General features: G+C 37.3%; 1 protein-coding gene across 6 annotated transcripts in view; it reads right to left on the bottom strand.

The window, feature by feature from the left end:
• The window catches only part of MIS18BP1 (MIS18 binding protein 1), a 58,050-nt gene extending 41,511 nt beyond the window's left edge, over window positions 1-16,539 (bottom strand). Inside the window, exons 1-4 of one of the 6 annotated variants that reach the window (XM_086709836.1) lie at window positions 16,109-16,539; window positions 11,807-12,441; window positions 8,055-8,159; window positions 7,349-7,833 (exon numbers count right to left, since the gene is read on the bottom strand). In XM_086709836.1, coding sequence (XP_086565962.1) covers window positions 7,349-7,833; window positions 8,055-8,159; window positions 11,807-12,347 — 1,131 coding nt within the window. In that variant the 5' untranslated portion in view covers window positions 12,348-12,441; window positions 16,109-16,539. Of the gene's footprint in view, window positions 1-7,348; window positions 7,834-8,054; window positions 8,160-11,806; window positions 12,442-15,410; window positions 15,972-16,008 lie in introns of those variants that run through there. The other 5 variants (XM_086709835.1, XM_086709832.1, XM_086709831.1 and 2 more) reach the window with 5 other exon arrangements.
• Window positions 16,540-25,243: the final 8,704 nt, after the last annotated feature.

Genomic DNA, 25,243 nt, shown 5'->3' with positions numbered 1-25,243 from the left:
AAGAGAGAGCTGATGGACTAAAGATTGCCTTAGGTGAAGTATTGATAGTGGGGGAAGAAGAGTGATAGGAGTTGGTGAGAGCAGGATGCTTGAAACTGAAAATCTGGTGCAGGTACTGGCAAAGACAAGGTATGATGTGACTAGAATAGTGGATAAGGGAAAGGTCGCTTAAGATCAAGAATTTAAGGAGGCTGGGGGCACCTGGGTGGCTCAGTCAATTGGGTGTCCAACTCTTGGCTTCAGCTCAGGTCATGATTTCACAGTTCATGAGTTCGAGCCCTGTGTCAGGTTCCACGCTGACAGGGCAGGGCCTGCTTAGAATTCTCTCTCTCCCTCTCTCTGCCCCTCTCCTGTTCACTCTATCCATATAAATAAACTTTAAAAATATTAAAAAAAAAAAAAAAAAGAATTCAAGGAGGCTGGATGGATTATCAATATGGATGTTGGTGTCACCAGAGTTGATGACAGAAGTAGTAACAGAGGAAAAAGTAACAGGTATTAAACACTTCAATAGTCATGCAACATGACTATATTGTATTTTATGTGACCACAAAAAGAGGAACAGGGATCAATAAAGTTTTACAGCACATACATCAAAGAAGCTGGGGCAGGGGAGGGTTTCTGTTAAAGACAAAGAAGGAAAATGGCCTGAAACCGTAATGAGGAACAAAAGAGGCATATTATATCATCTCTAGGTCCAACAATGTGGGATATGGGAGAAAAAAAGAACCACCATTTAAGAAGTCATATTCTGGTTATAGCAAAGTTAAGAAAAGTTCACAGAAAACTGAGAATATAAGATTTTGCTAATGACATACCTTGAGTTCAAGAGGGTACAATGTAATGTTTGGATAACTGGAGATGAGTGAGAGATAGTGTCAGAATTAGGGGATGTATAGAACTGTATAGAGATAAGAGTCTTAGGAGGCTTGGTCTTCTTGTAGTAAGATAAACAGCACTGTAGCAATGATAGTATTAGTGCTGTGGGATCTTAGTGCTGTGGGATCTCCCATTACAGTTGTCCTCAAACTTTTCTGTTCAACCCATCTCACATGTTTTTAAAGCAAAATCTAAAAATTTTCATTGTAAGTCTAAATATTTGCGAATAATGCAACTTCTAAGAATACATTGAAATATAAAACTATGATTGTTATATCACACTTTCAATTTAGATAGGATTTATTTTTTTTAAGATTTTATTTTATTTTATTTATTTATTTTTTTTAAAGATTTTATTTTAAAGTAATCTCTAAGGGGCCAAGATGGTAGAACAGCACAGAAGTTTTTTTCCATCTCTCATCCCTGAAATGCAGCCAGATCAACACTAAACCATCTTGTACACGTAGGAAACTGATTTGAGGATTAACACAACAATTGTACAACCTAAACCACAGAACTCAGCAAGCACACAGCAGCACGGAGAGGTGATCTCGGGGAGAGAGAAGCCGCAGAGGTCAGGGAGCTGTTTTTGCTTGTGGAGAAAAGACAGAGACAGGGAGAGAGTACAGGAAAAACACCCCCCACCCTGAAAGCAGCTGGAGAGTAACTGGAAGAGTGGAAACAGCCACAAGGGACTGAACAAAAAAAGGAAGAAAGCAGAAAGAAGAAGGTTTAAATTCCACTAAGACTCTATAAACAGGGGGAGCACAGAGTCTGAACTCTGCAGCTCAATACCTGGCAGTGGTCTGGTGGGAAGGGCAAATCCCTAGGAACAGAGAGCGAGGTCCAAGGGCTCCTCGGGCCACATAAAGAGTGGCAGTTCCCCTCTGGGAGAACATCCGGTAGATGCTGTAGGCAAAGGTCCCAGTGGACCCTGGAGAACAACCACATCTGCTGGTGTTGGAAGAAGGATGTTAAGGGGGAAGTCCGGTACCAAATGTATGTTGTGATTTGCCATAATCCCTGAAATGCTGCTGCTACATGATCACAAGAACTTTTTCTGGGGCAAGCTGGCACCCAGTCACAGTCTCTGGGCATTGGCAGCAGCATAGTCTCACGAATGAAACTGGGGGCAGGCCTGCACCCAGTCACTGCTCAGTAAGACCCTCCCCCAGAGGGTCTGAGAGGGAGGTCAAAGCTGCAGTCCCTCAGAAGTGAGGGGGGGTTGAGAAACACAGCCCCACTTATGATAAAACTTAGGAGGAGGTGCCTCCTGGCAGCCTGATGGCATGGTCACGGACACTGTAGAAGCGAGGAATGTATGGAAACTGGAGGCAAAGGAAGGATGCTTGATTACCGGTAGGGGAGAGCACAGAGTTCTGATACTAGAGACTGGGTAGCTGGGTGATGCCATTTTCAGCCCTCCCATGCATGCTCATACATGCCTACATCTTCCCTAACAATCCACCCCAGTAAGCTAAGCAGCGCCATCTGGTAGCCACCCCAGTAAGCTAAGCAGCGCCATCTGGTAGAGAACAGAGCCATTACACTAAGTCCCGCCCAACTAGGCCAACCTCGCTCTTGAAGAACACAAGTCTCTCCTTCTGCTTAGTTTACAGACTATTCAGTGCTTCATAGTTTGACTTCTAGGGGAAACAGGATGTAATTTCAATCGTATTTCATTATATTTCTGGTCCATCTATTCAATTTTTTTTCTTATTCTTTAACACAGAAAGAGAAAAAATTTACTTTTAATTTCCATTTTTATTTGAAAGATTTTTCTTAAATTTTTCTACTATATTTTTTACTTTTTTGTAAATTTTTTACATTCTATTTTACTTTCATCACTTCATTTTATTCTAGTTTATTGTTTTCCTTTTTTAAAATTTTCAAACATTTTCCATTTTCCTTTTCTTTCCTTTTTTTCTCTGTCAAGCTTCTTTCACAACCAGACCAAAACACACCTAGGATCTAGCATCATTTATTTGATTTTTTTGTGCTGTTTTTTATTAATTTTTTTTTAATTTATTAATTCCTTTTTTTCCTTCAAAATGACAAAATGAAGGAATTCACCCCAAAAGGAAGAACAGAAAGAAATGACAGCCAGAGACTAAATCAACACAGATACAAGCAAGATGTCTGAACCAGAATTTAGAATCATGATAATAAGAATACTAGCTGGTGTTGAAAATAGCATAGAATCCCATTCTGTGGAGTTAAAACAAGTCAAAATCAGGATGAAATAAAAAATGCTATAACTGAGCTGCATTTTTAAATGGATGCCATGGTGGCAAGGATGGAGGAAGTAGAGGAGCAAGTCAGTGATACAGAGGACAAACTTATAGAGAATAATGAAACAGAAAAAAGGAGGGAGACTAAGGCAAAATAGCATGATATAAGAATTAGAGAACTCAGTGACTCATTAAAAAGGAATAACGTCAAAATCACAGGGGTTCCAGAAGATGAAGAGAGAGAGAGAAAGGGGTAAAAGGGTTATGTCAGCACATGATAGCAGAAAATTTTCCTAACCTGGGGAAACACAAGACATCAAAATCCAGGAAGCACAGAGAATTCCCATTAGATCCAACAAAAACTGACCATCAACAAGGCATATCATAGTCAAATTCACAAAATACTCAGGCAAGGAAAGAATAATGAAAGCAGCAAGGGAAACAAAGTCCTTAACCTACAAGGAAGACAGATCAGGTTCAGAGCAGACCTATCCACAGAACCTTAGCAGGCAGAAAGGAGTGGCAGGATATATTCAATATGCTGATTCGGAAAAAATATGCAGCCAAGAATTCTTTACCCAGTAAGGCTGTCATTCAGAATAGTAGGAGAGATTAAAAGTTTCCCAGACCAAAACCAAAGGAGTTCATGACCACTAAACCAGCCCTGCAAGAAATTTTAAGGGGGACTCTCTGAGGGGAGAAGAGATGAAACAAAACAAAACAAAACAAAAAAAACCAAAAGCCCAAAAGCAACAAAAACTAGAAAGACCAGAGAACACCACTAGAAACTCCCAACTCTACAGACAACATAACGGTAATGAATTCATATCTTTTAGTCCCCACTCTAAACGTCAATGGACTAAATGCTCCAATCAAAAGACACAGGGTAACAGAATGGATAAGAAAACAAGATCCATCTTTATGCTGTTTACAAAAGACCCACTTTAGACCTAAAGATACCTTCAGATTGAAAGTAAGGGGATGGAGAACCACTTATCATGCTAATGGTCATCAAAAGAAAGCTGGAGTAGCCATACTTATATCAGACAATCTACATTTTAAAATAAAGACTGTAACAGAGAGATGAAGAAAGGCATTATATCACAATTAAGGGGTCTATCCACCAAGAAGGTCTAACAATTGTAAACATTTATGCTCCAAACATGAAAGCACCCAAATATATAAACAAATTAATTACAAACATAAAGAAACTCATTGATAGTAATACCATAATAGTAGGGAACTTTAACACCTTACTTACAGCAATGGACAGATCATCTAAACAGAAAATCAATAAGGAAACAATGGCTTTGAATGACATACTGCACTGAATGGACTTTACAGACGTATTCAGAACATTTCGTCCTAAACCAGCAGAATACACATCTTCTCGAGTTCACATGGAACATTCTCCAGAATAGATGACATACTGGGTCACAAATCAGCTCTCAACAAATACAAAAATTTCAAGATCATACCGTGCTTATTTTCAGACCACAACACTACAAAACTCAAAATCGACCACAAGAAAAAATTTGGAAAGATAACAAATACTTGGACACTAAAGAACATCCTACTAAAGAATGAAGGGCTAACCAAGAAGTTAAAGAGGAAATTAAAAAGTACATGGAAGCCAATGAAAATGATAACACCACAGCCTAAAATCTCTGGGACGCAGCAAAGGCGGTCATAAGAGGAAAGTATATAGCAATCCATGCTTTCTAAAGAAGAAAGAAAGGTCTCAGATACACAACCTAAACTTACACCTTAAGGAGGTATAAGAACAGCAAATAAAACCCAAAACCAGCAGTGGACAGGAAATAATAAAGATTACAGCAGAAATCAATGCTATTCAAACAAACAAAAAATCCAGCACAACAGATCAATGAAACCAGGAACTAGTTCTTTGAAAGAATTAACAAAATTGATAAACCCCTAGTCAGTCTGATCAAAAGAAAAAAGAAAGGACCCAAATAAATAAAATCGAGAATGAAAGAAGAGAGATCATAACCAACACAGCAGAAATACAAACAATATTAAGAGAATATTATGAGCAATTATATGCCAATATTTTGGGTAATCTGGAAGAAATGGACAAATTCCTGGAAACAAATTCCTGGAAACATATAAACTCCCAAAACTGAACCAGGAAGAAATAGAAAATTTGAACAGACCCATAACCAGTAAAGAAGTCAAATTAGTAATAAAAAATCTCCCAGAAAACAAGAGTCCAGGGCCAGATGGCTTTCCAGGGGAATTCTACCAAACATTTAAAGGAGAGTTGGCATCTATTCTCTTGAAGCTGTTCCAAAAAGAAATGGAAGGAAAATTTCCAAACGCTTTCTAGGAAGCCAGCATTACCTTGATTCCAAAACAAGACAAAGACCCCACTAAAAAAGAGAACTATAGACCAATTTCCCTGATGAACATGGATGCAAAAATCCTCAACAAGATAGTAGCCAACAGGATCCAACAATACATTAAAAGAATTATTCACGATTAATGGGTTTATACCTGGGATGCAGGGCTGGTTCAATATCCATAAAACAATCAATTTGATACATCACATCAATAGAAGAAAGGACAAGAACCACATGATCCTCTCAATAGATGCAGAGAAAGCATTTGAGAAAATACAGCACCCTTTCTTGATAAAAATCCTCAAGAAAGTAGGGATAGAAGGATCATACCTCAAGATTATAAAAGCCATATATGAAAGACCCACCTCTAATATCATCCTCAATGGGGAAAAACTGAGAGCTTTCCCCCTAAGGTCAGGAACATGACAGGGATGTCCACTATCACCACTGTTATTCAACGTAGTACTTGAAGTCTTAGCCTCGGCAATCAGACAACACAAAGGAATAAAAGGTATCCAAATCAGCCAGGAGGAAGTCAAACTTTTCACTCTTCACAGATGACATGATACTCTATATGGAAAACCCAAAAGATTCCACCAAAACCCTGCTAGATTGATCCATGAATTCAGGAAAGTTGCAGGATATAAAATCAATACACAGAAATCGGTTGCATTCCTACACACCAACAATGAAGCAACAGAAAGAGAAATCAAGGAATCGATCCCATTTACAATTGCACCAAAAACCATAAAATACCTAGGAATAAACTTAACCAAAGAGATGAAAAATTTATACTAAAAACTATAGAAAGTTTATGAAAGAAACTGAAGACACAAAAGAATGTAAAAATATTCCACGCTCCTGGATAAGAAGAACAAACATTGTTAAAATGTTGATACTACCAAAAGCAATCTACATATTCAACATGATCCCTATGAAAGTAATACGAACATTCTTCACAGAGCTAAAACAAACAATCCTGAAATTTGTATGGAACCAGAAAACACCCCGAATAGCCAAAGAAATCTTGAAAAAGAAAACCAAAGCAGGAGGCATCACAATCCCGGACTTCAAGTGATGTTACAAAGCTGTAATCATCATGACAGTACGGTACTGGCACAAAAACAGACACACAGATCAATGGAACAGAATCCAGAATCTAGAAATAGAACCACAAATGAACACTGAATCTTTCTCCTTGAACTTGTATTTCCATTCCACTTCATTCAGAGAATTTATCCTAATATAACATAGTGTGATGGCCTAAAGTGTTTTAATGATCATTCTATATTACTTTACAACAGGAAAAATCCTCAAATACTCAGATGCTATAATTCTTTTCTTTAAAAAAAAAAATTAATGTTTATTTTTTTGAAGGAGAGAGAGACAGAGTGTGAGGCAGGGAGGGGCAGACACAGATTCTGAAATGGGCTCCAGGCTCTGAGCTGTCAGCACAGAGCCCAACATGGGGCTTGAACTCACAAACCGCAAAATTGTGACCTGAGCCAAAGTTGGACACTTAACCAACTAAGCCACCCAGGCACCTCTAATACCTTTCTCTTTTAATAGCTGTTAATAGTACCCAAGAATCAGGAAAACAACAACAACAAATAAACAAAAAATAAGAAATGAACTCAGTGTTCATCCCCAAAGGGAATAAGTAAACCGTTGAAGATGATACAACTGATAATAGAGCAAAGTTAAAACTTAACACTTGGATTCTCTTACTTTCAACCCACTGCACTTTTCACTAGACCACCCTGACTCTACACTAAACAATAATGAAACATGAAACTGTTAATGAGAGAGCTTAGGAGCTCAAGCTCTTGAAGAATGAGGGTAAAAACACAAATGTACATTGGCCTTCAGTTTTCCTACCTTAATTTCTTTAACTTCATTTGAAAGAGTTTGAGGTGTACTTGGAAGAGAACGATTTGAAGCATTTCTTTTTGATTTCTGAGGTATTGTTATATGAAATCTTGGAGTTGCAAGCACGATTTTACATGTATCATTCATGGAACCCAGAAGATCGGTCTCTCTGGGCACTGAGTTCTCATTTCCTTCCTTAATTTCCTGTTGTGAAGTCCTTTTTGTTGCCACTTTACTATCAGAAACCATTAACTGATCATCATTTTTAACAGGAACACAGTTAGTATTTAGAGTCTCAACAGTAGTATTTTGGGATTTTTCAATGATAGAATCAACACCTTCTAAAACAAAGGTGTCCTTTTTAGACTTAGTGGTTACAAATGTATTCTCCTTTGAGTGAAGAATTTGTTTATCCAACTGAGTTCTAGGTAATGTCTTGTTTGAGAATCCTGCAGCTGAAACATTTTCATGTTCTTGGTTCAGAAATGGAATCTCTGCAAAAAAAATACAAAGCCAAACAAAATTTAGAGAAGAATCAAATGAAATTAAAAGAGAGAAACAGAATAATATAAAACCGTTTATATACGAAAGAAGTCTTCAGGTTAGGAATGCTCCACCCTTCTGCCCAGTGTTTCTCTGAAATGGATTGCCTACGCCAGAGAATAATTATCCAGAACATTTAACTATACATTGAACAAAACAAAAAGCACTTTACCATAAGTTAAATTATGCAGAGGTGCTTTCTTTTCCTGCTGACATTGAATCTTTTGCTTTATCGGAACGAAAGTACTATTTGATGATTCTAGAGGAACTTCTTGCACTGAGGTTGAGTTTTTTTTTTTTTAAAGAAAGAGGAAATTGAATTATATTAGTCATTGAGAAGAAAAAAAAGCCTTCTTAAAGTCTTAAAGAGTTACATTCAATAATGATCAGATCAATACAGTACACTTCTGTAACATAGGAGTTCCATTTCTCATTTTATTTTTTCATGCCTTCATCCCATTCTATCTACATTACACCAAGAAAGAACTTTTTCTAAACTCTACATGTTATAACTTGCCAGCTCTAGACAAAAGTATATTACTGGACTTAGAAGCTTAGAGATCTGGAATACAATTCTGGTGCTGCAACAAATCAGATAGGTATATCTTAAGATTATATATGAAGTACCATCCAGTCTTGAAAATTCTGATTCTGCTTCTGGTTGCTGTAAATTTCTAAAATGCTGAAAGAACAGCCGAAGAGTTGTGGCTTATATGTTAAAAGTTGAAATGTTGTGACTCAATAGCAGACACAACCATAATTTATACCCCTCTGACATCTCTTTAGTAAGCCTTCAAAGGCAAAAATCTGGTAGGCTTATCAACTAGACAAGTAGGGACTAATAATATTGCTTACATTTTATTCTACTTTGCATCCTAGATGGTTTAAGTTTTATTTCTTGATGGTTGAGTTTCTTTTACATAAAGAGGGGAAGGTAATAGACTTAAAACTGGAGGAAAAAATCAATTATTTTATTTTATATGTTTAATTTCAAATATTATGATTGAAAAAAATTGGTGGTGACTTTGCTTAAGTATGTAGCTTTAGTCTTAGAAATCTTAATACGAAGATTTTTATCATAATGATGTGTGTCATAAAAGGATAAGTTTCTATTTCTTTAGCTCATTCTATTAGAAATGGCAAGGCAATGTAGTAAAGACAAACAGGTAATTCAATCAGATATAACATGCTATAGAATCTGGGTCATTTATTTTAGAGTACAAAGTCCATGTAGACTATCTAAAAAGTCTCTGAAATTACATACGAAATTTGTGTTTGTATATATGTGCATTTTCTGGGGAAAGAGTCATCAGATTCTCAAAGCAGTGAGTTGTTTCTTCCTCTCTAGTTCCACTTGACAAATAAAATATGTTTTAATGTGCATTATTTCATTTGCTACTCCCTTTTCTCCAAGACTGTATGAATCAGATTTTGTGTATTCCCCTACCTCTATCTTAAGCTCCCTTAGAAAACTCTTTTTGTGTTAAAATATAACACTGTCTTTGAAATACAACAGTATATCCACAATCTATTGTGCAGTAAAGAGCATGGGCTTTCAAATAGACACCTGTATTAATTCTTAGCCCATCGCTTATCATATGTCATACATAGAGCAGACATAACCTTTTTGTAAGCCCCATTTCCTAGACTATTAAATGAGCATCTACCCACAGTGTCTGCTGAAAGGATTATATGAGATAAATCCATATAAAACATATTTATCAATTACTGTAACTCATTAAAAATCTCAACTTCAAATGTCTCAGATTCTGACCACTTCCTATCTTTCCAGATTATTCTCTCAAATCCAAGACTATCCTAACAACACCCTACACTTCTTTATACTTCCTCATTTCCTTCAGGTCCTCTTTTCTCTATATAACTAACTTAAATTTCATGGTGCCCTTACATACCACCTTTGTCCTCTTCATCCTATCTGATAAAATTACAATCCTGATAAAATCCAACTCTCTGCCTGCTCCTGAGCAGCATCTGTGCAGCTAAATAGGGCTGGAGGAAAACTCATAACCGTATTTATTGCTCTCATTTAAATTCATGCTCACAAGTTTCAAGCAGGTCCTTAATGTTACCCAAGAAATCAAATTTAGGCCTAGACTCTTCCATTCTCCTGCATTATTCAAACCTCCACCTCCTCAAACTTTAATACCTGCTTCCCATGCTTACTCTCAGCTGATGACTTTACTGTGTACTTCAGATTATTTCTCCATACAACACTGCCTATCTTCTTGTTTGATTTATGGTCTGTTTATGTTTCTTGCTAAGGCCAAAATCTCCACTTTTAGATTCAGTTCCCTTTCAACTACTCAAGGGTATCATACTACCAATTTTAGTTTTTCCTTCCCTACTGGATCATTTCCAATAGCATACAAAAATGTTCTTTCATCATACATTAAAAACAATATTTTAAAACCACAATGCCCATGTTTCTCTGCTCTCTTCTAAGAGTTATCTATATTCACCACTGTCAATTTCTCTCCCTCACATTCTCTCTTGAACCCTCTTGAATCATATTTTTGCTCCTATCACTTCACCAAACTCCCCTTATTAAAGCCACCAATAACCCTCATGTTGCTAAATCCAGCATTCAAATCTCAGCCTTTATCTTACTTCACTCATTAGCAGCATTAGATACAGCCAAAGACTCCTTCCTTCAAGCATTTTGTTCCTTTGGCTTCCAAAGTATCACTCTTGGTTTTTCTTCTTCCTCATCTTCTTCTCGTGGTCTTCACTACTATCTTTTATTTGAAATTCCAAATTTTGGGGTGGTCCAGGATTCATCACTGAATGTTTCTCTTTTTACACTTACTCCTTGATGATCTCCTTTAATCTCTTTAAATACCATTTAGGTGCTAATAATTCCCAAGTGTATTTTTCTCACCTGAACCACCTCTCTAACTTCCAACGAATTTTTTCAAAAGTGTTAATTCACATCTACACTTCAATTTTTAATAGATATAGCAAAATTAACATACCAAAAATATAATTACAGAGCCCCCTGCCCTGTCTATTCCATTTCAGTTAAACCACTCTATCCTTCCAGTTACTCGGGCAAAAAACAAACAAACAAACAAACAAAAAACCAAAAAACCAAAAAACAACCCAGAACCAACCAAACAACAAGAAAACACCCTACAGCCACCCTTTATATCTTTTATGTTCCACATCCTATGAGCTCTTCCTTCAAAATACACCCAGAATCCAAGCACGTATTATCTTCACTGCTACCACCTAAACCAAACTAACACCATCTCTCACCTAGATTACTACAGTAACTATTTCAAATTGACAGTGAGTGATATTTTTAAAATGAATCAGATCTTGTCACTTATCAGCTTGGAACCCTCCACTGATTTCTTACTTTGCTCACGTAATAGCCCAAACTCTTACATTCATCTATAACACTCTACATTATCTGACCCTTAATTAGCCCCCCTTCCCCACCTCTATGCACTCACTCTATGATTTACTAATCTCATAACTGGTCCTTGAATTTGAGGAATGCTCCTATTTCAGGGCATTTGTACCAGCTGTTACTTTGTCTGGATCATCCTTCCCAATTCCTCCAAGATATCCATCTGTATCTATCTATCACCTACTTCAATGTTTTGGTTCAAATGTCATCTTCTCATTGAACCATACCCTGATCACCACATGGAAAATTACAACCTACTCCAACTGTCCCCATCATCCTTGCTCTGCTTTTTTTTCCATAGCACTTCTCTTCTATTGTACCATAAAAACTACTAATTTAAATCTGTCTCTCCCACAACCTGAATGTGAACGTGTTAGGGCTGGGATTTTTGTCCACTTTGTTCACTCTTATATCCTGAGTACCCACAACAGTATAAGACATAATAAAAATAACACATTATAGCTTTTCAACCAACACATAATAAAACTAACCTCTTGGTGAAATGTTATCTGATTGGAGTGATTTGTTGTTTTCCTTTTCTTCACAGACGCAGGTATTCTGCAATACTCTTTTCTCATCTCCTTTGGGAGTGAAAATTTTCTTTTCACTTTTCAGTGGTTCCAACAAACTACTGTTGCCTGACGCTTGTTCTTGCTTGTCACGCAGTACTTTTTCTTTCATTCTTTGAAATATTTTTCCTGGTGATTCATAGTTTGCTTTATTTTTTAATCTATCCTTGTTGGGCTTTATAACACTGATATCAAGAGAGCTGTTAGAGGAGGTAGTCTCTGCTAGCATGGTAGAATGAAATATTTTTTTATTATTAAAATTTGTCATTTCTAGGAAATGAGTTTTTTCATGGTCATTCAATTTTAAAGAGGGGTTCTGATATTTTGCCAAATCTTTTACAGGAGTAAGTGTGCCTGCAGGAATGCTGTCAAAAAAGACTGCATGCATAGGCATATTTCTTCTTTGAGAAGATGTCTCTGAAGACAAATGAATTCCTGGATGTTTCAAAGGTGTTGCAATCATCTTGATAAACAGTAGCAACAAGTTTTCTCTAACAGATAATTCACTTAACCACAATTTTCAGGATAGGAGACTTTCAGCAGGGGCCCAGAGGAACCTGTAGTTCAATGTGAAATCAACCTTTATCATGCTTTGATGCAAAAGAGATTATCTGCTTTCCATAATAATATTATACTAAGGCTTAAGTGGTTCATAACAACACTGGATAATCTATAGCTCACAAATCTAAGGTTTTATATTTTTGTTAAAGACTCATTTTATTATTATTTTAGATGAGCAGTTTGGTCTTTAAATTTACTTCTCTAAAAAAAGCAGCATTCATCAAATCATCTACTTAAGAACACTAAGAATTGAATATTGAGTACCTGGTTTTTAAATATACTTGAACCTCAAGTCCTGGAGATTCCAATCTAATATTTACATCAAAAAGCATTAAATTACATCTGCATATGGTACTATATTAGACTATAAAGGATTAAATTTCACAAACATAACTTTTCCCTTTAGGCACTTAAATTTAAGGCAGCAACTATGATGATATGTCTTAATGAAAGCTGAAAAATTCATTCAATTTTTTAGTTAAATCATCCCCAATCTTGATTTTGTTATGCTGCAGAACATTTTAACTACGAGGTTTTAGTTGAAATACCCTCAAATCAAAAGTAAATTATACTCATTATTTTTAAAAGTTAATTCTATTTACAATTTTTAGAGGCAATCATGTACTTGAGCATACATGGTCTTAGACTTGTTTTAGTTTGCTTTTATAAACACATTTTATTTCCCACACCTAGAAATTAAGATTCTAGGTGATGAACCATACAGTTGCATTCTGTAATACTTAGTAAATAAAACATTTCCACGCAAGGTGCTTGGAACTTACTAATTTCACCTTACTGCATCTCCTATTGCTGAATTTACAACTATTCTAACTAGTCTTTGACATCATATAAACATAAAAAGCCTACCACAGAAAATATTAATGTAGTCATATCAAAGACTCAAATATCTTTATTTAAGTAACTTCTGTGAGAAATATGCAAGATCAAAATTCATATACAAATAGCATTTTATCCAATAGTTTTTAAGAGAAAAAAGAAATAATCCTCAATAACAAGAACTGACAAAGCAGGCTATCTTGGGTCTAGCCCTGTGACATAAAAATCACTGAACTCTTCCACAAAATGTTAATTCAGTAAATACGTACTAATGTATAGATTCATGTGTTTGGCAATGTGTGAGTGATAAGAATCCTGTTCTGGGAGTTAAAATACTTACTAGCAGTTCACTTTAAACTCTCAAATCGAAAGTGAATAAATTGAGCCAAGTGCACCAAAAAAAAAAAAAAAAAAAATGGCAAAGTATGTGCAGGCTTATAAAATCTTAATTCTTCACAACCTAAGGAAATGCTCAACAGAATTACAAAATACAAATAAATTAGTGGAAGTGAAAACAGGACCAATCTGTAGTAGACGTACACATTAGTTTTTTCATCTAAAGGCAGATAACTACGGTCCTACTGAAAGGCTTAAAGAACCAGCATATAACTCCTCTTGCATGTTGCCCAACCTCTTCCCTCCCAATTCAAGCATGTTACAGCATGGAGATGAGCGGTCAAGATTCTGAAAAACCTCAAATTCCACCCCCGTCTCCAAAAAAGATACAGAAGATTCCTAGGAGCCCCTATTTCCCATTATGTTATAAATAGCAACTCAGCAGAAGCCCAAAGAGTTGGCAAGAGTTGTCTGTGGTTTCAGTGTGGCTGGTAAAAGAGAGGATGTAGAGGGAAAAAAATTACCTAGAATTTTCTGACCTATAGCTTTGCAGAACAGATACAGAAGAAAACAAGAAATCACTTGTTAGAGGCCAAACACTCAAAGCCCCATTCTCCTCCTGGTTAAAAAAGAGCAAAACAGAGAAAACAGATTATGATGCTCAGACTCTGATAGAAGAAACACATGTTAGAGGATGCGAATTCAAGTGACAAGCATTCCTAGGTTGAGGAAAACAGTATCCTGAAGGGCAAACATACTTGACCTAACAAAAGATTGCTAGCAAGAAACTGTTAGTTCCTTTTTGGACTAGAGAAGGGAAGGTGAATTCTAAAACGTTATGCTTGTGCTTCACTAAGTGCTTAAAACTATTTGAAAAATCTGATCTTTGTCATTTACTCTGAATGTTGGCAAATGCTGATATACGAAGAAAAATTTGCTATTTATTGAAATAAAGACAAGCATGGAAAATCATTAAATGAAAATCTAGCTATGAGCACTTACAACATATGTAAATATATAAGTAAGGCTAAACAACTGTTATTATCATGGATATGAATGATTCTGAATGTAACTGTTACTCTTTTTCCCAAAATTACATGAAAAGTTTTTCTAGGAATTTACTGTCGTGGTAGCAGCAGTAATTGAATTATTACTATAATGGAAAGAGTCAAAAATCCCAAAGAACACCAACCAAAACTGGGAGGTGGAGGTGGGAAAAATGAAACTAATTTTAAGTTAACTGGCAAATGATAACACTTGGGGTGGGGGGTGGGGGGACCCAGCACTTGACATATAATATAAATAACATTCAAAGAAACCAATGAATCAATTTTAAAAATGATCAACACAGAAAATGGCCAAAAGGCACGAAAGGCAATTACTAAAGAATACAAAAGGCCACCTAGGGAGTCAAATGACACTTCATTTCACTAGTAAGTGAAACTAAACAAACTAAACAGTGGAAGTTCTTATGTTTAGCAGATTGGTAAAGATTAATTTCAAAATAAGGTGTGCATGCTGTTGATCAAGAAATTACACTTCTAAATTTTTTTCTTACAGAAACTACTACATAAGAATTCAAATACATGTAAGTAGTAATAACAGTGGATATTTACTGCATATATGTCAGACACTACATAACCTTACAGCAAATAATCTTAAGAGTTCTGAAGATGAGGAAACTAAAGCACAGGTGCCCAAGGTTCCACTGACGATTCAGAGCAGGACTTAAGTCTGACTGCCAAGCCCAAGTTCTTAAACAAGCACTATACAGGGATATTCACTGACTTACCGGAGATATTATAAATAATCTAGCTCTTCACCACTATGGGATGAAATTCTGCTACATCCATACAACCGAATTCTGTATATTCAATAAAAAGATACATGCCTGTATATGTACTGACAAAGAATATAGTTAGGATATATTAAAAAGGAAGCAGAACAGGACGTACAATTGCATTTCAGTAAACACACACGAGCGAAAGCATAGGCGGAAATATCTGGAATCATACCAAATTGTAAACAGGGTTTAACTTTGAAGAGGAGGATGAAGGGCCCTCCATTTTCTAAATAATTTTATTAATATCCACATGTGTTTGCAACCAATGTGAAATTTAACCAGAAAAAAACATGAGCTCGATGGATCAACTGTTTCTATAGCACTGTGGATCTTGGGGTCCCAGGGCAGTGACGCACACAAATCATTCTAACGTAAAGTTTTTCTTGCTAGAAGTGATTTTAGAACAAAGGCCTACAGCGTTCACTTACAAAACGAATCTGAACGAATAGTGGTCTACTCTCTTGATAACTGCAGTAGACACGCAACAAATATGTATACAACGGATGAGTGAGTAGTCGTGAAACTCCTACCAAAGCTAAAAACTTACAGAAGTCTACGCGGACCGAGAATGTTGATGGGCTGGGACCCTCAGCGCCAGAGGCGGACCGATGGCAGGGGGCGAGGGAAGCAGAGCAAGGAGTGCATACCTTGGGTGAAGGGCCTGATAGAACTAGAAGGCGGCAGTCCGGGCTTGGCTTCGCGTGGGGGTGGGCCGGGCGCCCCAGGGCTCGCCCTCTGGCCCAAGTCGGCTCCAGCCCCCCGTAGTCCGGCCACAGGTGACCCTCACTTCCTCAGCGAGGCTCCCTGACACAAGTTTCGGAATTCAAATTTGAAGAGCCCGCCCTCCAGCCAGCCCTGATTGGCGCGCTCCGTAATGGCGTCACCGTGCGACTCAGGAAAACTGGCGGGGGGGAGGGGAGGCGGCCCGCACCGCGTGCGCAGTGCTGTTTCCACAACAGGTGGGTAACCCCAAGCTGCCACGAGAACCGAGAGCACCGCTCTAGTCTTCCGCAGAATTCTTTTCGTTTACAGAGGGCCCGCGCCACCAGCGCGTTCCGCCGCTCCTCCCGTTATGCTCTGCGACAGGAAGGCTTACGTCAGACGTCGGCTGCGTTCTTCGGCGCTACTGCGGTTTTTTAAGTTTGGCCTTTCTCGGCCACTCTTCTACCCTACTGGTTGGTAGCCCGTGGTGTATCGTCGCGTTGCTTACCTGTGTGAAGGAACAGCTTGCCGAGTTCGTTGGAGAGCTTTTAGCCCTCCCTGGCTGCCAGATATTTGAGAACGAGAAAGAACGTTTTGTTCTTGAGAGGATAATATACTGAATGCAAAGTTAAACTTGCCATGGGATGTTTAGTCTGAACTATTTCCCCAAGAAGTGTGATGTTTTTTGAACCTCATCTTATCGAATCCTAAAAGTTTTAATCTTGACGACTCAGGTTGCAAAGCAGTTTGTGACAGTGTCACTTAGACTGAGCCTGCCTTAGATTGGTTGCACCCAGTGATTCTGTACTCTAACCACCGCGGAGTGTTGTGCATCTTCCGCCTCAGCGCCCTGGCAAGAAGCATTCGCTGGCTGGAAGCATCTTACAGGGCGCCTTGTTTCAGTGTTGAGGGCGGAGAAGTAGGAGCCAGAGGAGTAATAAATGTTTTCAGTCCTAAACCCCTTCCAGCTCCGATCCTGCATCTTCTCTCCATTAACTCCGCCCCGCTCCCCAACAAGTCAGAACGGGACAGGAGAGTTTATGCCTCATCCAAAAAAATTCCTTAGCATCCTAGAACCATATATCGCATTTCTCCGTTAACACCGGACTGAAATGGTTATAAAGGATTGATTTTTTAAAGTGACTTTCGCAATCCCCTCGTCTAAATCTTGTAACCACTAAGTCTTGTACACACAATATTCAGAATCCGAAATAATTTAAAACGTGCAAATGAATGCAAGTAAGGAGAAGAAACCAGTTTCGGCGAGGAGAGGAAAGCAAATTTACATAGATAAAATGAAGTTTCTGTCTGTGCAGCATAATGAGAAAATGGCTGGACATGAATTTGTACCAGATTTCTGGGAAAAGCTACACTTAAGATACCTGTTAAATGACATGTATGAAAGTGTATGAAATGCATTTTGTGTGACAGAGAGAATTTGAGGGGATAGGCATTCATATTCCAAAGCATCAGAAATAGAAGTATAAAAGGTTTTTATGCCTGATATGGAGATGGCCATGTCTCACACATTCAGCCAGAATAGGAACCTTGAAATATTAAGAGTAGACTCTCAGAAATATACACTTTCATTTTTTTAATTAGTCATTTTTCTTTTGAGGAGTAGCTAGTGCGTACCAGACTCCAGGGTGAACAGCAACAGGGATTTATATAAGCATGACTAATGATTTTACAAACAAAACTGGAGAAAACAGTTTGTGGATAACAAAGTGTGATGACAAGGCATACAGGCCAAGGGACAATGTTCATCTGTCCACTGGGACATCAACATACTGCCCTGGTTGGGCCCTCCTTTAAGTTTCTGTCAAGAGGGGAGAGCTTCTCCAAGTCACAGCCAGCCACCTGGGACAATCTGTCCAGGCTTAAGTCTGTTATTCATGGAAACAAATGCAGACCCACTTAGGGTCCGAGGGACAGACACAGGAGGAAGGGAATGAAAACCACACACTGTGTGGGAGCTGCTGCCAAACATCTGGGTCTGCTTAGCCTGAAAGAATATTCCCAGGACCATGGTAAGTTCCAGCAGGGAACAATCAGTACAATTAACCATATGGCATTTTGGGGATAATTAGAAAAAAGATGCTCTTTCTTTAAGGCTGAATATTCTCAACCAGGGGTGATTTTGCATACCCCCCCCCCACCTCGGGGGGGACATTTGGCAATGTCTGGAGACATGTAAATCATAAATGTCACAATTGAGAGGAGTGCTACTGGCATCTAGTGAGTAGAGGACAGGAATGCTACTAAACATCCTACGATGTGCAGGACAGCCCCTCCACTACAAAGAATTATCTAGTTTAAAATGTTGATAGTGCCAAGAGTTGAGAAATCCTACACTTGTCAGATATAGCCCTATCCTACACTTGTAAGAAGTTTAGACTCTTCTCACTCTCTCAGCTGTGTTCCCTTTTGTAAGGTGCAACTATAGAATCACTACTGCTATGTCAGGGCCTGGAGGAGAGATGAGGATGCAGTCAAAAGAGAGGTTATCCAGGCTGTGCGAGGGGAGGACCCTTCAGTGGAAAAAACTTCCAGAGATTGCTATGTGATAGAGTCAATATTACAAACATATCATTAAAAAATTGTAATAAGTGCTGTCGAGATATATCAGGACAGATCCTGCAAGAAGCTGATGGTACGATGGATTTAGGAGTACATGAGATTTATTGGGAGATAATACCTGTGAAGGCTTAAGGGAGAGTGAGAAGGATTGGGCCTGATAAATCTTCAGACTTTGATGCAGATGTGACATTTGTGAAAGAAAAAGGGAGAAGGAAGTAGAATTGGACAGAGGGAGCCTAAGCTTGCAATGCATATTTGACAAAGTATTGGCTAACCCAATAGGGAGACTTGGGGTAACCCATCAGAGGTGTCTTGAAATGGGCAGATCCTGGAATCCATTTTTGTGGAGGCTGCCTGGGAAAAAGATGGCCTTGACTCAAAGGCCTAATAAACAATTTTTTAGGGGTACCTGGCTGGCTCAGTTGGGAAAGCTTGCCACTCTTGAGCTCAGGGTTGTGAATGCAAGCCACTTTGGGTGTAGTGATTCTCTAAAATCTTTAAAAAAAATTTGATTAATTTTTTTGGATTGAGATATAATTGATATACAGCATTATATTAGTGTCAGATGTACAACATAATGATTTGATATATGTATATACTGGAAAATGATCACAATATGTCTGGTTAACATCCATCAGTACACAGTTGCATTTTTTTCTTGTCATGAGAAATTTTAAGATCTACTCTATTACCAACTTTCAAATATAGAATAAGTATTATTAACTACAGTCACCATGATGTACATTCCATCCTTAGGACTTATTTATCTTATAACTGGAAGTTTGTACCTTTTGACCACCTTTGCCCATTTTACACATCCCCACCCCTGCCTCTGGTAACCACCAATCTGTTCTCCATACCTATGAGTTTGTTTTTATTTTGTTTTGTTTTTAAATTTCATGTTAAAATAAAATCATATAGTTTTTGTGTTTCTTTGCCTGGCTTATTTTACTTAGCATAATGCCCTCAAGGTCCATCCATGTTGCTCCAAATGACAGGGTTTTCCTCTTTTCAGTTGGTTAATTGTCCAACTTCAGGTCATATACCTACCACATCTTCTTATTTTGTTTTGTTTTTAAATTTCATATTAAAATAAAATCATAAAGTTTTTGTCTTTCTCTGCCTGGCCATTCTTACTTACCATAATGCCCTCAAGGTCCATCCATGTTGTTGCAAATGGCAGTATTTTCTTCTTTTATGGCTGAATATTATCATATATATTATTTATATATTATACATATTATTTATATATAATATAATATATATGTGTATATATATTACATATAACATATATGCCACATCTTTTATCCATTCATTCGTCAGTGGACACTTAGGTTGTTACCATCTTGGCTATTGTTAATAATGCTGCAGTGAACATGGGAGTGCATATATCTTTTTGAGATAGTGATTTCATTTCCTTCAGATATATACCCAGTGGTACAATTGCTGGATCATATAGTAGTTCTATTTTAATTTTTGGAGCAATCTCTGTATTATTATTATTTTTTTTTAGTGACTGCACCAGTTTACAATCTCAACATCAGTACACAAATATTCCCCTTTCTTCACACCCTTCCCAACACCTGTTATCTCGTCTTTAAACAATTTTTTAAGTTTATTTGAGAGAGAGAGAGAGAGAGCGTGCGTGCGCATGCACAACTGGGGGAGAGGCAGAGAGAGAGAGGGAGAGAGAGAATACCAAGCAGGCTCTGCACTGTCAATGCTGAGGCTGATGCAGGGCTCGAACTCACAAACCACGAGATCATGACCTGAACCAAGATCAAGAGTTGGATGCCTAACTGTCTGAACCACCCAGGTTCCCCTCTTGTCTTTTTGATGATAGCCATTCTGACAGGTGTGAGGTGATATCTCATTGTGGTTTTCATTTGCATTTCCTTGAGGATTAGTGATGTTAAATCTCTTTTCATGTACCTGTTGGCCATTTCTATGTCTTTTTCGAAAAAATGTCTATTCAGTCCCTCTGCCCATTTTTAAATCAGATTATGGGGTTTTGCTTTGCTTTTGAGTTGTGTGAATTCTTCATATATTTTGGATATTAATCCTTTATGAGGTTTATGATTCACAAATATTTTCTCCCATTCTGTAGGTTGCTTTTTCGTTTCATGGATGGCTTTCTTTGCTGTGCAGAAGCTTTTTAGTTTGATGTAGTCTCACTTGTTTATTTTTGCTTTTGTTGCCTTGCTTGTGGTGTCAAAGTTTCTAACTATTTCTTGAAATATTCTTTCTTCACCATTCTTTCTTCTCTCCTTCAGGGCCTCCCATAATGAATATGTGGATGTACTTGATGGTTCCTGTAGATATCTTAGGTTCTGTTTATTTTTCTTCATTCTTTTTTCTTTATGTTCTTCAAACTGGATACTTTCAATTGGCCTATGTTCAGGTTCACCCATTCTTTCTTCTGCCTGCATAAATCTGCTATTGAAAACCTCTAGTGAATTTTTCATTTCAGTTGTTATACTTTTCAGCTTCACAACTTATGTTTGGTTCCTTTTCATAATTTCTGTCTCTTTACTGATGTTTTCTGTTTGTTGAGAGATTATTCTGCTGGTTTCCTTTCACTCTTTGTCTATGGTTTTCTTAAGCAATTTGAACAGTTGACTTAAAATTTTTGTCTAGTAAGTCCAATGTCTGTGTCTCCTCAGGGATAATTTCTGTTAATTTCTCTTGTGAATGGGCCATAATTTCTTGTTTCTTTACATGCTTTGTCATTTTTCTGTTAGAAACTCGACATTTGAATATTAAAATGTACTATCTCTGGAGATGCCTAGGTGGCTCAGTTGGTTAATTTGTCCGACTTAGGCTCAGGTCATGATCTCACAGTTTGTGAGTTTGAGCCCTGCATCAGGCTCCATGCTGACAGTGTAAAGCCTGCTTTAGATTTTCTCTCTCTCCCTCTCTCTTTCTCCCCCTCCCCCGTGCGTGCTCTCCCTTTCTCTCTCTCTCTCTCTCTCTCTCTCTCTCTAAATATAAATAAATAAACTTTAAAAAATGTGCTAACTCTGGTAATAGATTCTTTTCCCTCATCAGGATTTGTTTTTGTTTCTGTAGCTATTTGCTTTGGGCTGTAGCTGTTTGCTTGTTGAGAGATTTTTTTGGACACTATTTTTGTAATGTTCGTATTCTTTGTTATGTGTGATATCTGAAGTATCTGTTTCTTTAGCTTTTGTTTATCTAGTGTTTGACAGAGATTTCCATGATCACCAGGAACTAGAATAGAATGAAAAATAAGTGTTAAAAAAAATAAAATAAAATTTCATCAGAGGTGAAAGCTCAAGGTCTTCTCAGGTCATTTCTGCACATGCATTCTGCCCTAGGACTGTATGTGTCTTTCTAAATTACCCAGTATATGCAGGCATGTTTGAATGTTCCAATTTTCCAAAGAAACTCTTTTCCCAGCTTTTCCTTCCATTCTTTCAGTACACCTACTATTTGCCTCAACAGTAATCTTTTGCTCCAGGCAATGGTATGTTGTTCATTTTTTTCTGACAATTTTTTGAGGAATGTGTGGCCGTTTTTCTGTGCTGACTGACTTCCAACTTAAGCAAATCAAAGGCAGGCCCCTTGCATCATTTTTTCAAGTAGCACCCAGACAGTTGGGAATAGACAAACACAATTCTTTGAGAATGAAGTCTGTTCTGCTCTCTCTGGAGCAAGACCCTGGGGTCCCATTCTTGGAATGTGGGATTCTGTCTTCAAGACTGCTACCTAGCCAGGAAGGAGAATTTAGGAATGGCAATTAAAAATGCTTCTCATAAAATTTTGCTACTACTTTTAAGTTGCCTCCTTTTTAATTTGACATTTTCTTGGTTGCTATAAACTTTTGACTATTTTCCAGAATACTGACAAAGCATTTTCTAACAATTTGATTGTTTGATGTAAAAAAAAATTGGACTCTTGGAATTACCTGTTTTGCCATTTTTGCTTGATCAGGCTTTTTGAGTAAAGAAAATTGTCTTGTAATAAAGATGAAGAATGTCTTCTTCTACCAGATCCATTTGTTCCTCACATTTTAAGGGAATGAAATACAGAGACATCTGTTTCTGTTCCACATGATTTGTTTACCTTAGGGAGATAAAGTTTTTTCTTCTCTCAGGAGATGAGGGTGTAGCAGTGTTGCAGTTGTTATATAAGCTCTCAGATTCATAATTTCAGGGATATTAAGAACCCTGTTTGTATAGGTGCAGAAATAACCATCTGGCTGTTATCACATCACTTCATACAGGGAAAATGGATCTTGGGACACTAATGTGGTTATTGCTCTAAGTAGTAATAGTAAGTCCTAATCTAGAAATCTCATGTTTGCTATTAAGACAAGAAAATAAATACAGGATTAAAATCTTATATACCACTAAAATAATTTCATATCGCACAGCAGTAGGAAAACCATACTGCAGGTCATTTTATTATGTTAATGGATCAAGATAGCCTTCCATGAGGCAATATTATTTAAGCTGACACCTAAAGAATGTTAGGAGTTAACTAGGAGAAGGAAGGGAAAAATTCCTGGCAGAAGGATCATCTAGGATGATGACACCGAGACGGAAAGAATGTAATGGTTTGTTTAAAGACTTAAAGGATAAAAGATCCAGAAGAGTGGTGGTGGATAAAGTTAAAGAGGGAGTTAAGAGTCTGATCATTTTGAAGGAGCCTGTTAAGAACTCTAAGGAAAAAGTGAAGACACTGAATGGTTTTAAGTAAGAGAATGACAAGGTCAGATTGTTTTAAAGAGATCCCCTTGGCTGCAATGTGAAGATGATCATTTTCTAATGCAGGAAATAAAAAACTAAACAAATATTGATGCAAATAGAAGAAGCATGACTCAATGAAGTCTTCTGGAAAATAATAGAAAAGAGATCAACTTTAAAAAGATAGGATGGCTCAGGTATACTCTGCCCATAAGTGGGGACAAATTAGATATTTTAATCACCTTATTTTCTTTTACTACAACTTATTGAAAGCTTAAACTGCTATTTTAGTTTACTTTTAGCTTTTCATTTAAAAGTAACTAGAGATTTATAGGACGTTGCAAAGGTAGCGCAGAGAGTCCCTGAGTACCCTTTGTCTATTTTCCTCCAGTGGTTACATCTTATATAATTATAAGGATAGTACAATATCCAAATGGAAATTTGACAGTGATATAAATGCATATAGCTTTATGTCAATTTATCCTATCTGTAGATTTGTGTAACAACCACTACAATCAAGAAAAAACTGAAGGGGAACCAGGGTAACTCAGTTGGTTGAGCTTCTGCCTTTTGATTTCGGCTCAGGTCATGATCTCACAGGTGGTGAGATCGTGCCCCACATCAGCCTCTTCACTGTCAGCCTGGAGCCTGCCTGGGACTCTCTCTCTCTCTCCCTCTCTCTCTGCTCCTCCCCTACTGTTGTGCTTGCTCTACCTCTCCCTCTCTCTCTCTCTCTCTCTCAAAATAAATAAATAAACATTAAAAAAAAAGAAACAAAACTATTTAATTACCAGGAAGATCACCCTCATTCTAATCTGTATAGTTACACCCATACCTGCCCCCACCACCTCCCTGCCCAACAATTCCAAACCCTGACACCACTGATATGTTTTCTGTTTCAGTAATTTTGTCATTTCAAGAGTGTATATAAACAGAATCATTATACAACATGTTCTGAGGTTTTGAGATTGACTCTTTTTTCCCCACCCAGCATAATGCCTTGAGATCTATTCAAGCTGTATCAATAGTTTGTTCATTTATATATATATATATATATATATATATATATATATATCTACAGTTTGTTTACCTATTCATATATTTATGGAGATTTTAGTTATTTCCAGTTTTTTGGCATTACAAAGAAACTGTTATAAACAATCATTTACAGATTTTGAGGGATTTATTTTCATTTTTCTGGGACAAATCCCCATGAGTGTAATATCTAGATCATATGGTAAGTGTGAGTGTATGTTTAGTTTTTTTTAAGAAACTGCAAATTATTTTCCAGAGTGGCTGTAGCATTTTACAGTTCCACCAGCAATGTATGAGTGATTGAGTTTCTAAACATTCTTACTAGCATTTGGATTTTAGAATGACACTTTGGCTCTATGTGGAGAACTGATTAGAATGGTATGACATTGTAGAAGCGAAAAACCATTTCAGAAGATTTTGTAGCAGTCAAGGTAAGACATGATAAGAGCCTAAACCCAAACTTTGAAAGTGAGGATGGACAGATAGAAGAGAGATTAAAGGAGTGCAGTTGACAGAATTAAATGGCCAGTTTTATGTGGGACCTGGGAGATGTAAAGTTTTGTTTTATTTTATTTTATTTTATTTTATTTTATTTTATTTTATTCTATTTATTTTATTTTATTTTATTTTATTTATTTTATTTTATTTATTTATTTATTTTTTTTTGAGAGACAGAGCATAAGCAGGGGAGGGGCGGAGAGACAGGGAGATACAGAATCCAAAGCGGGCTCCAGGCTCTGAGCTGTCAGCACAGTGCCC

Source organism: Puma concolor, chromosome B3 (genome assembly GCF_028749965.1).
Source record: "Puma concolor isolate L17-30 chromosome B3, mPumCon1.1.hap2, whole genome shotgun sequence".
In the NCBI taxonomy this organism is placed as follows: Eukaryota; Metazoa; Chordata; class Mammalia; order Carnivora; family Felidae; genus Puma; species Puma concolor.
The sequence above is the reverse complement of the archived record's forward strand: the minus strand, read 5'-3'. Positions and strand labels throughout refer to the sequence as shown.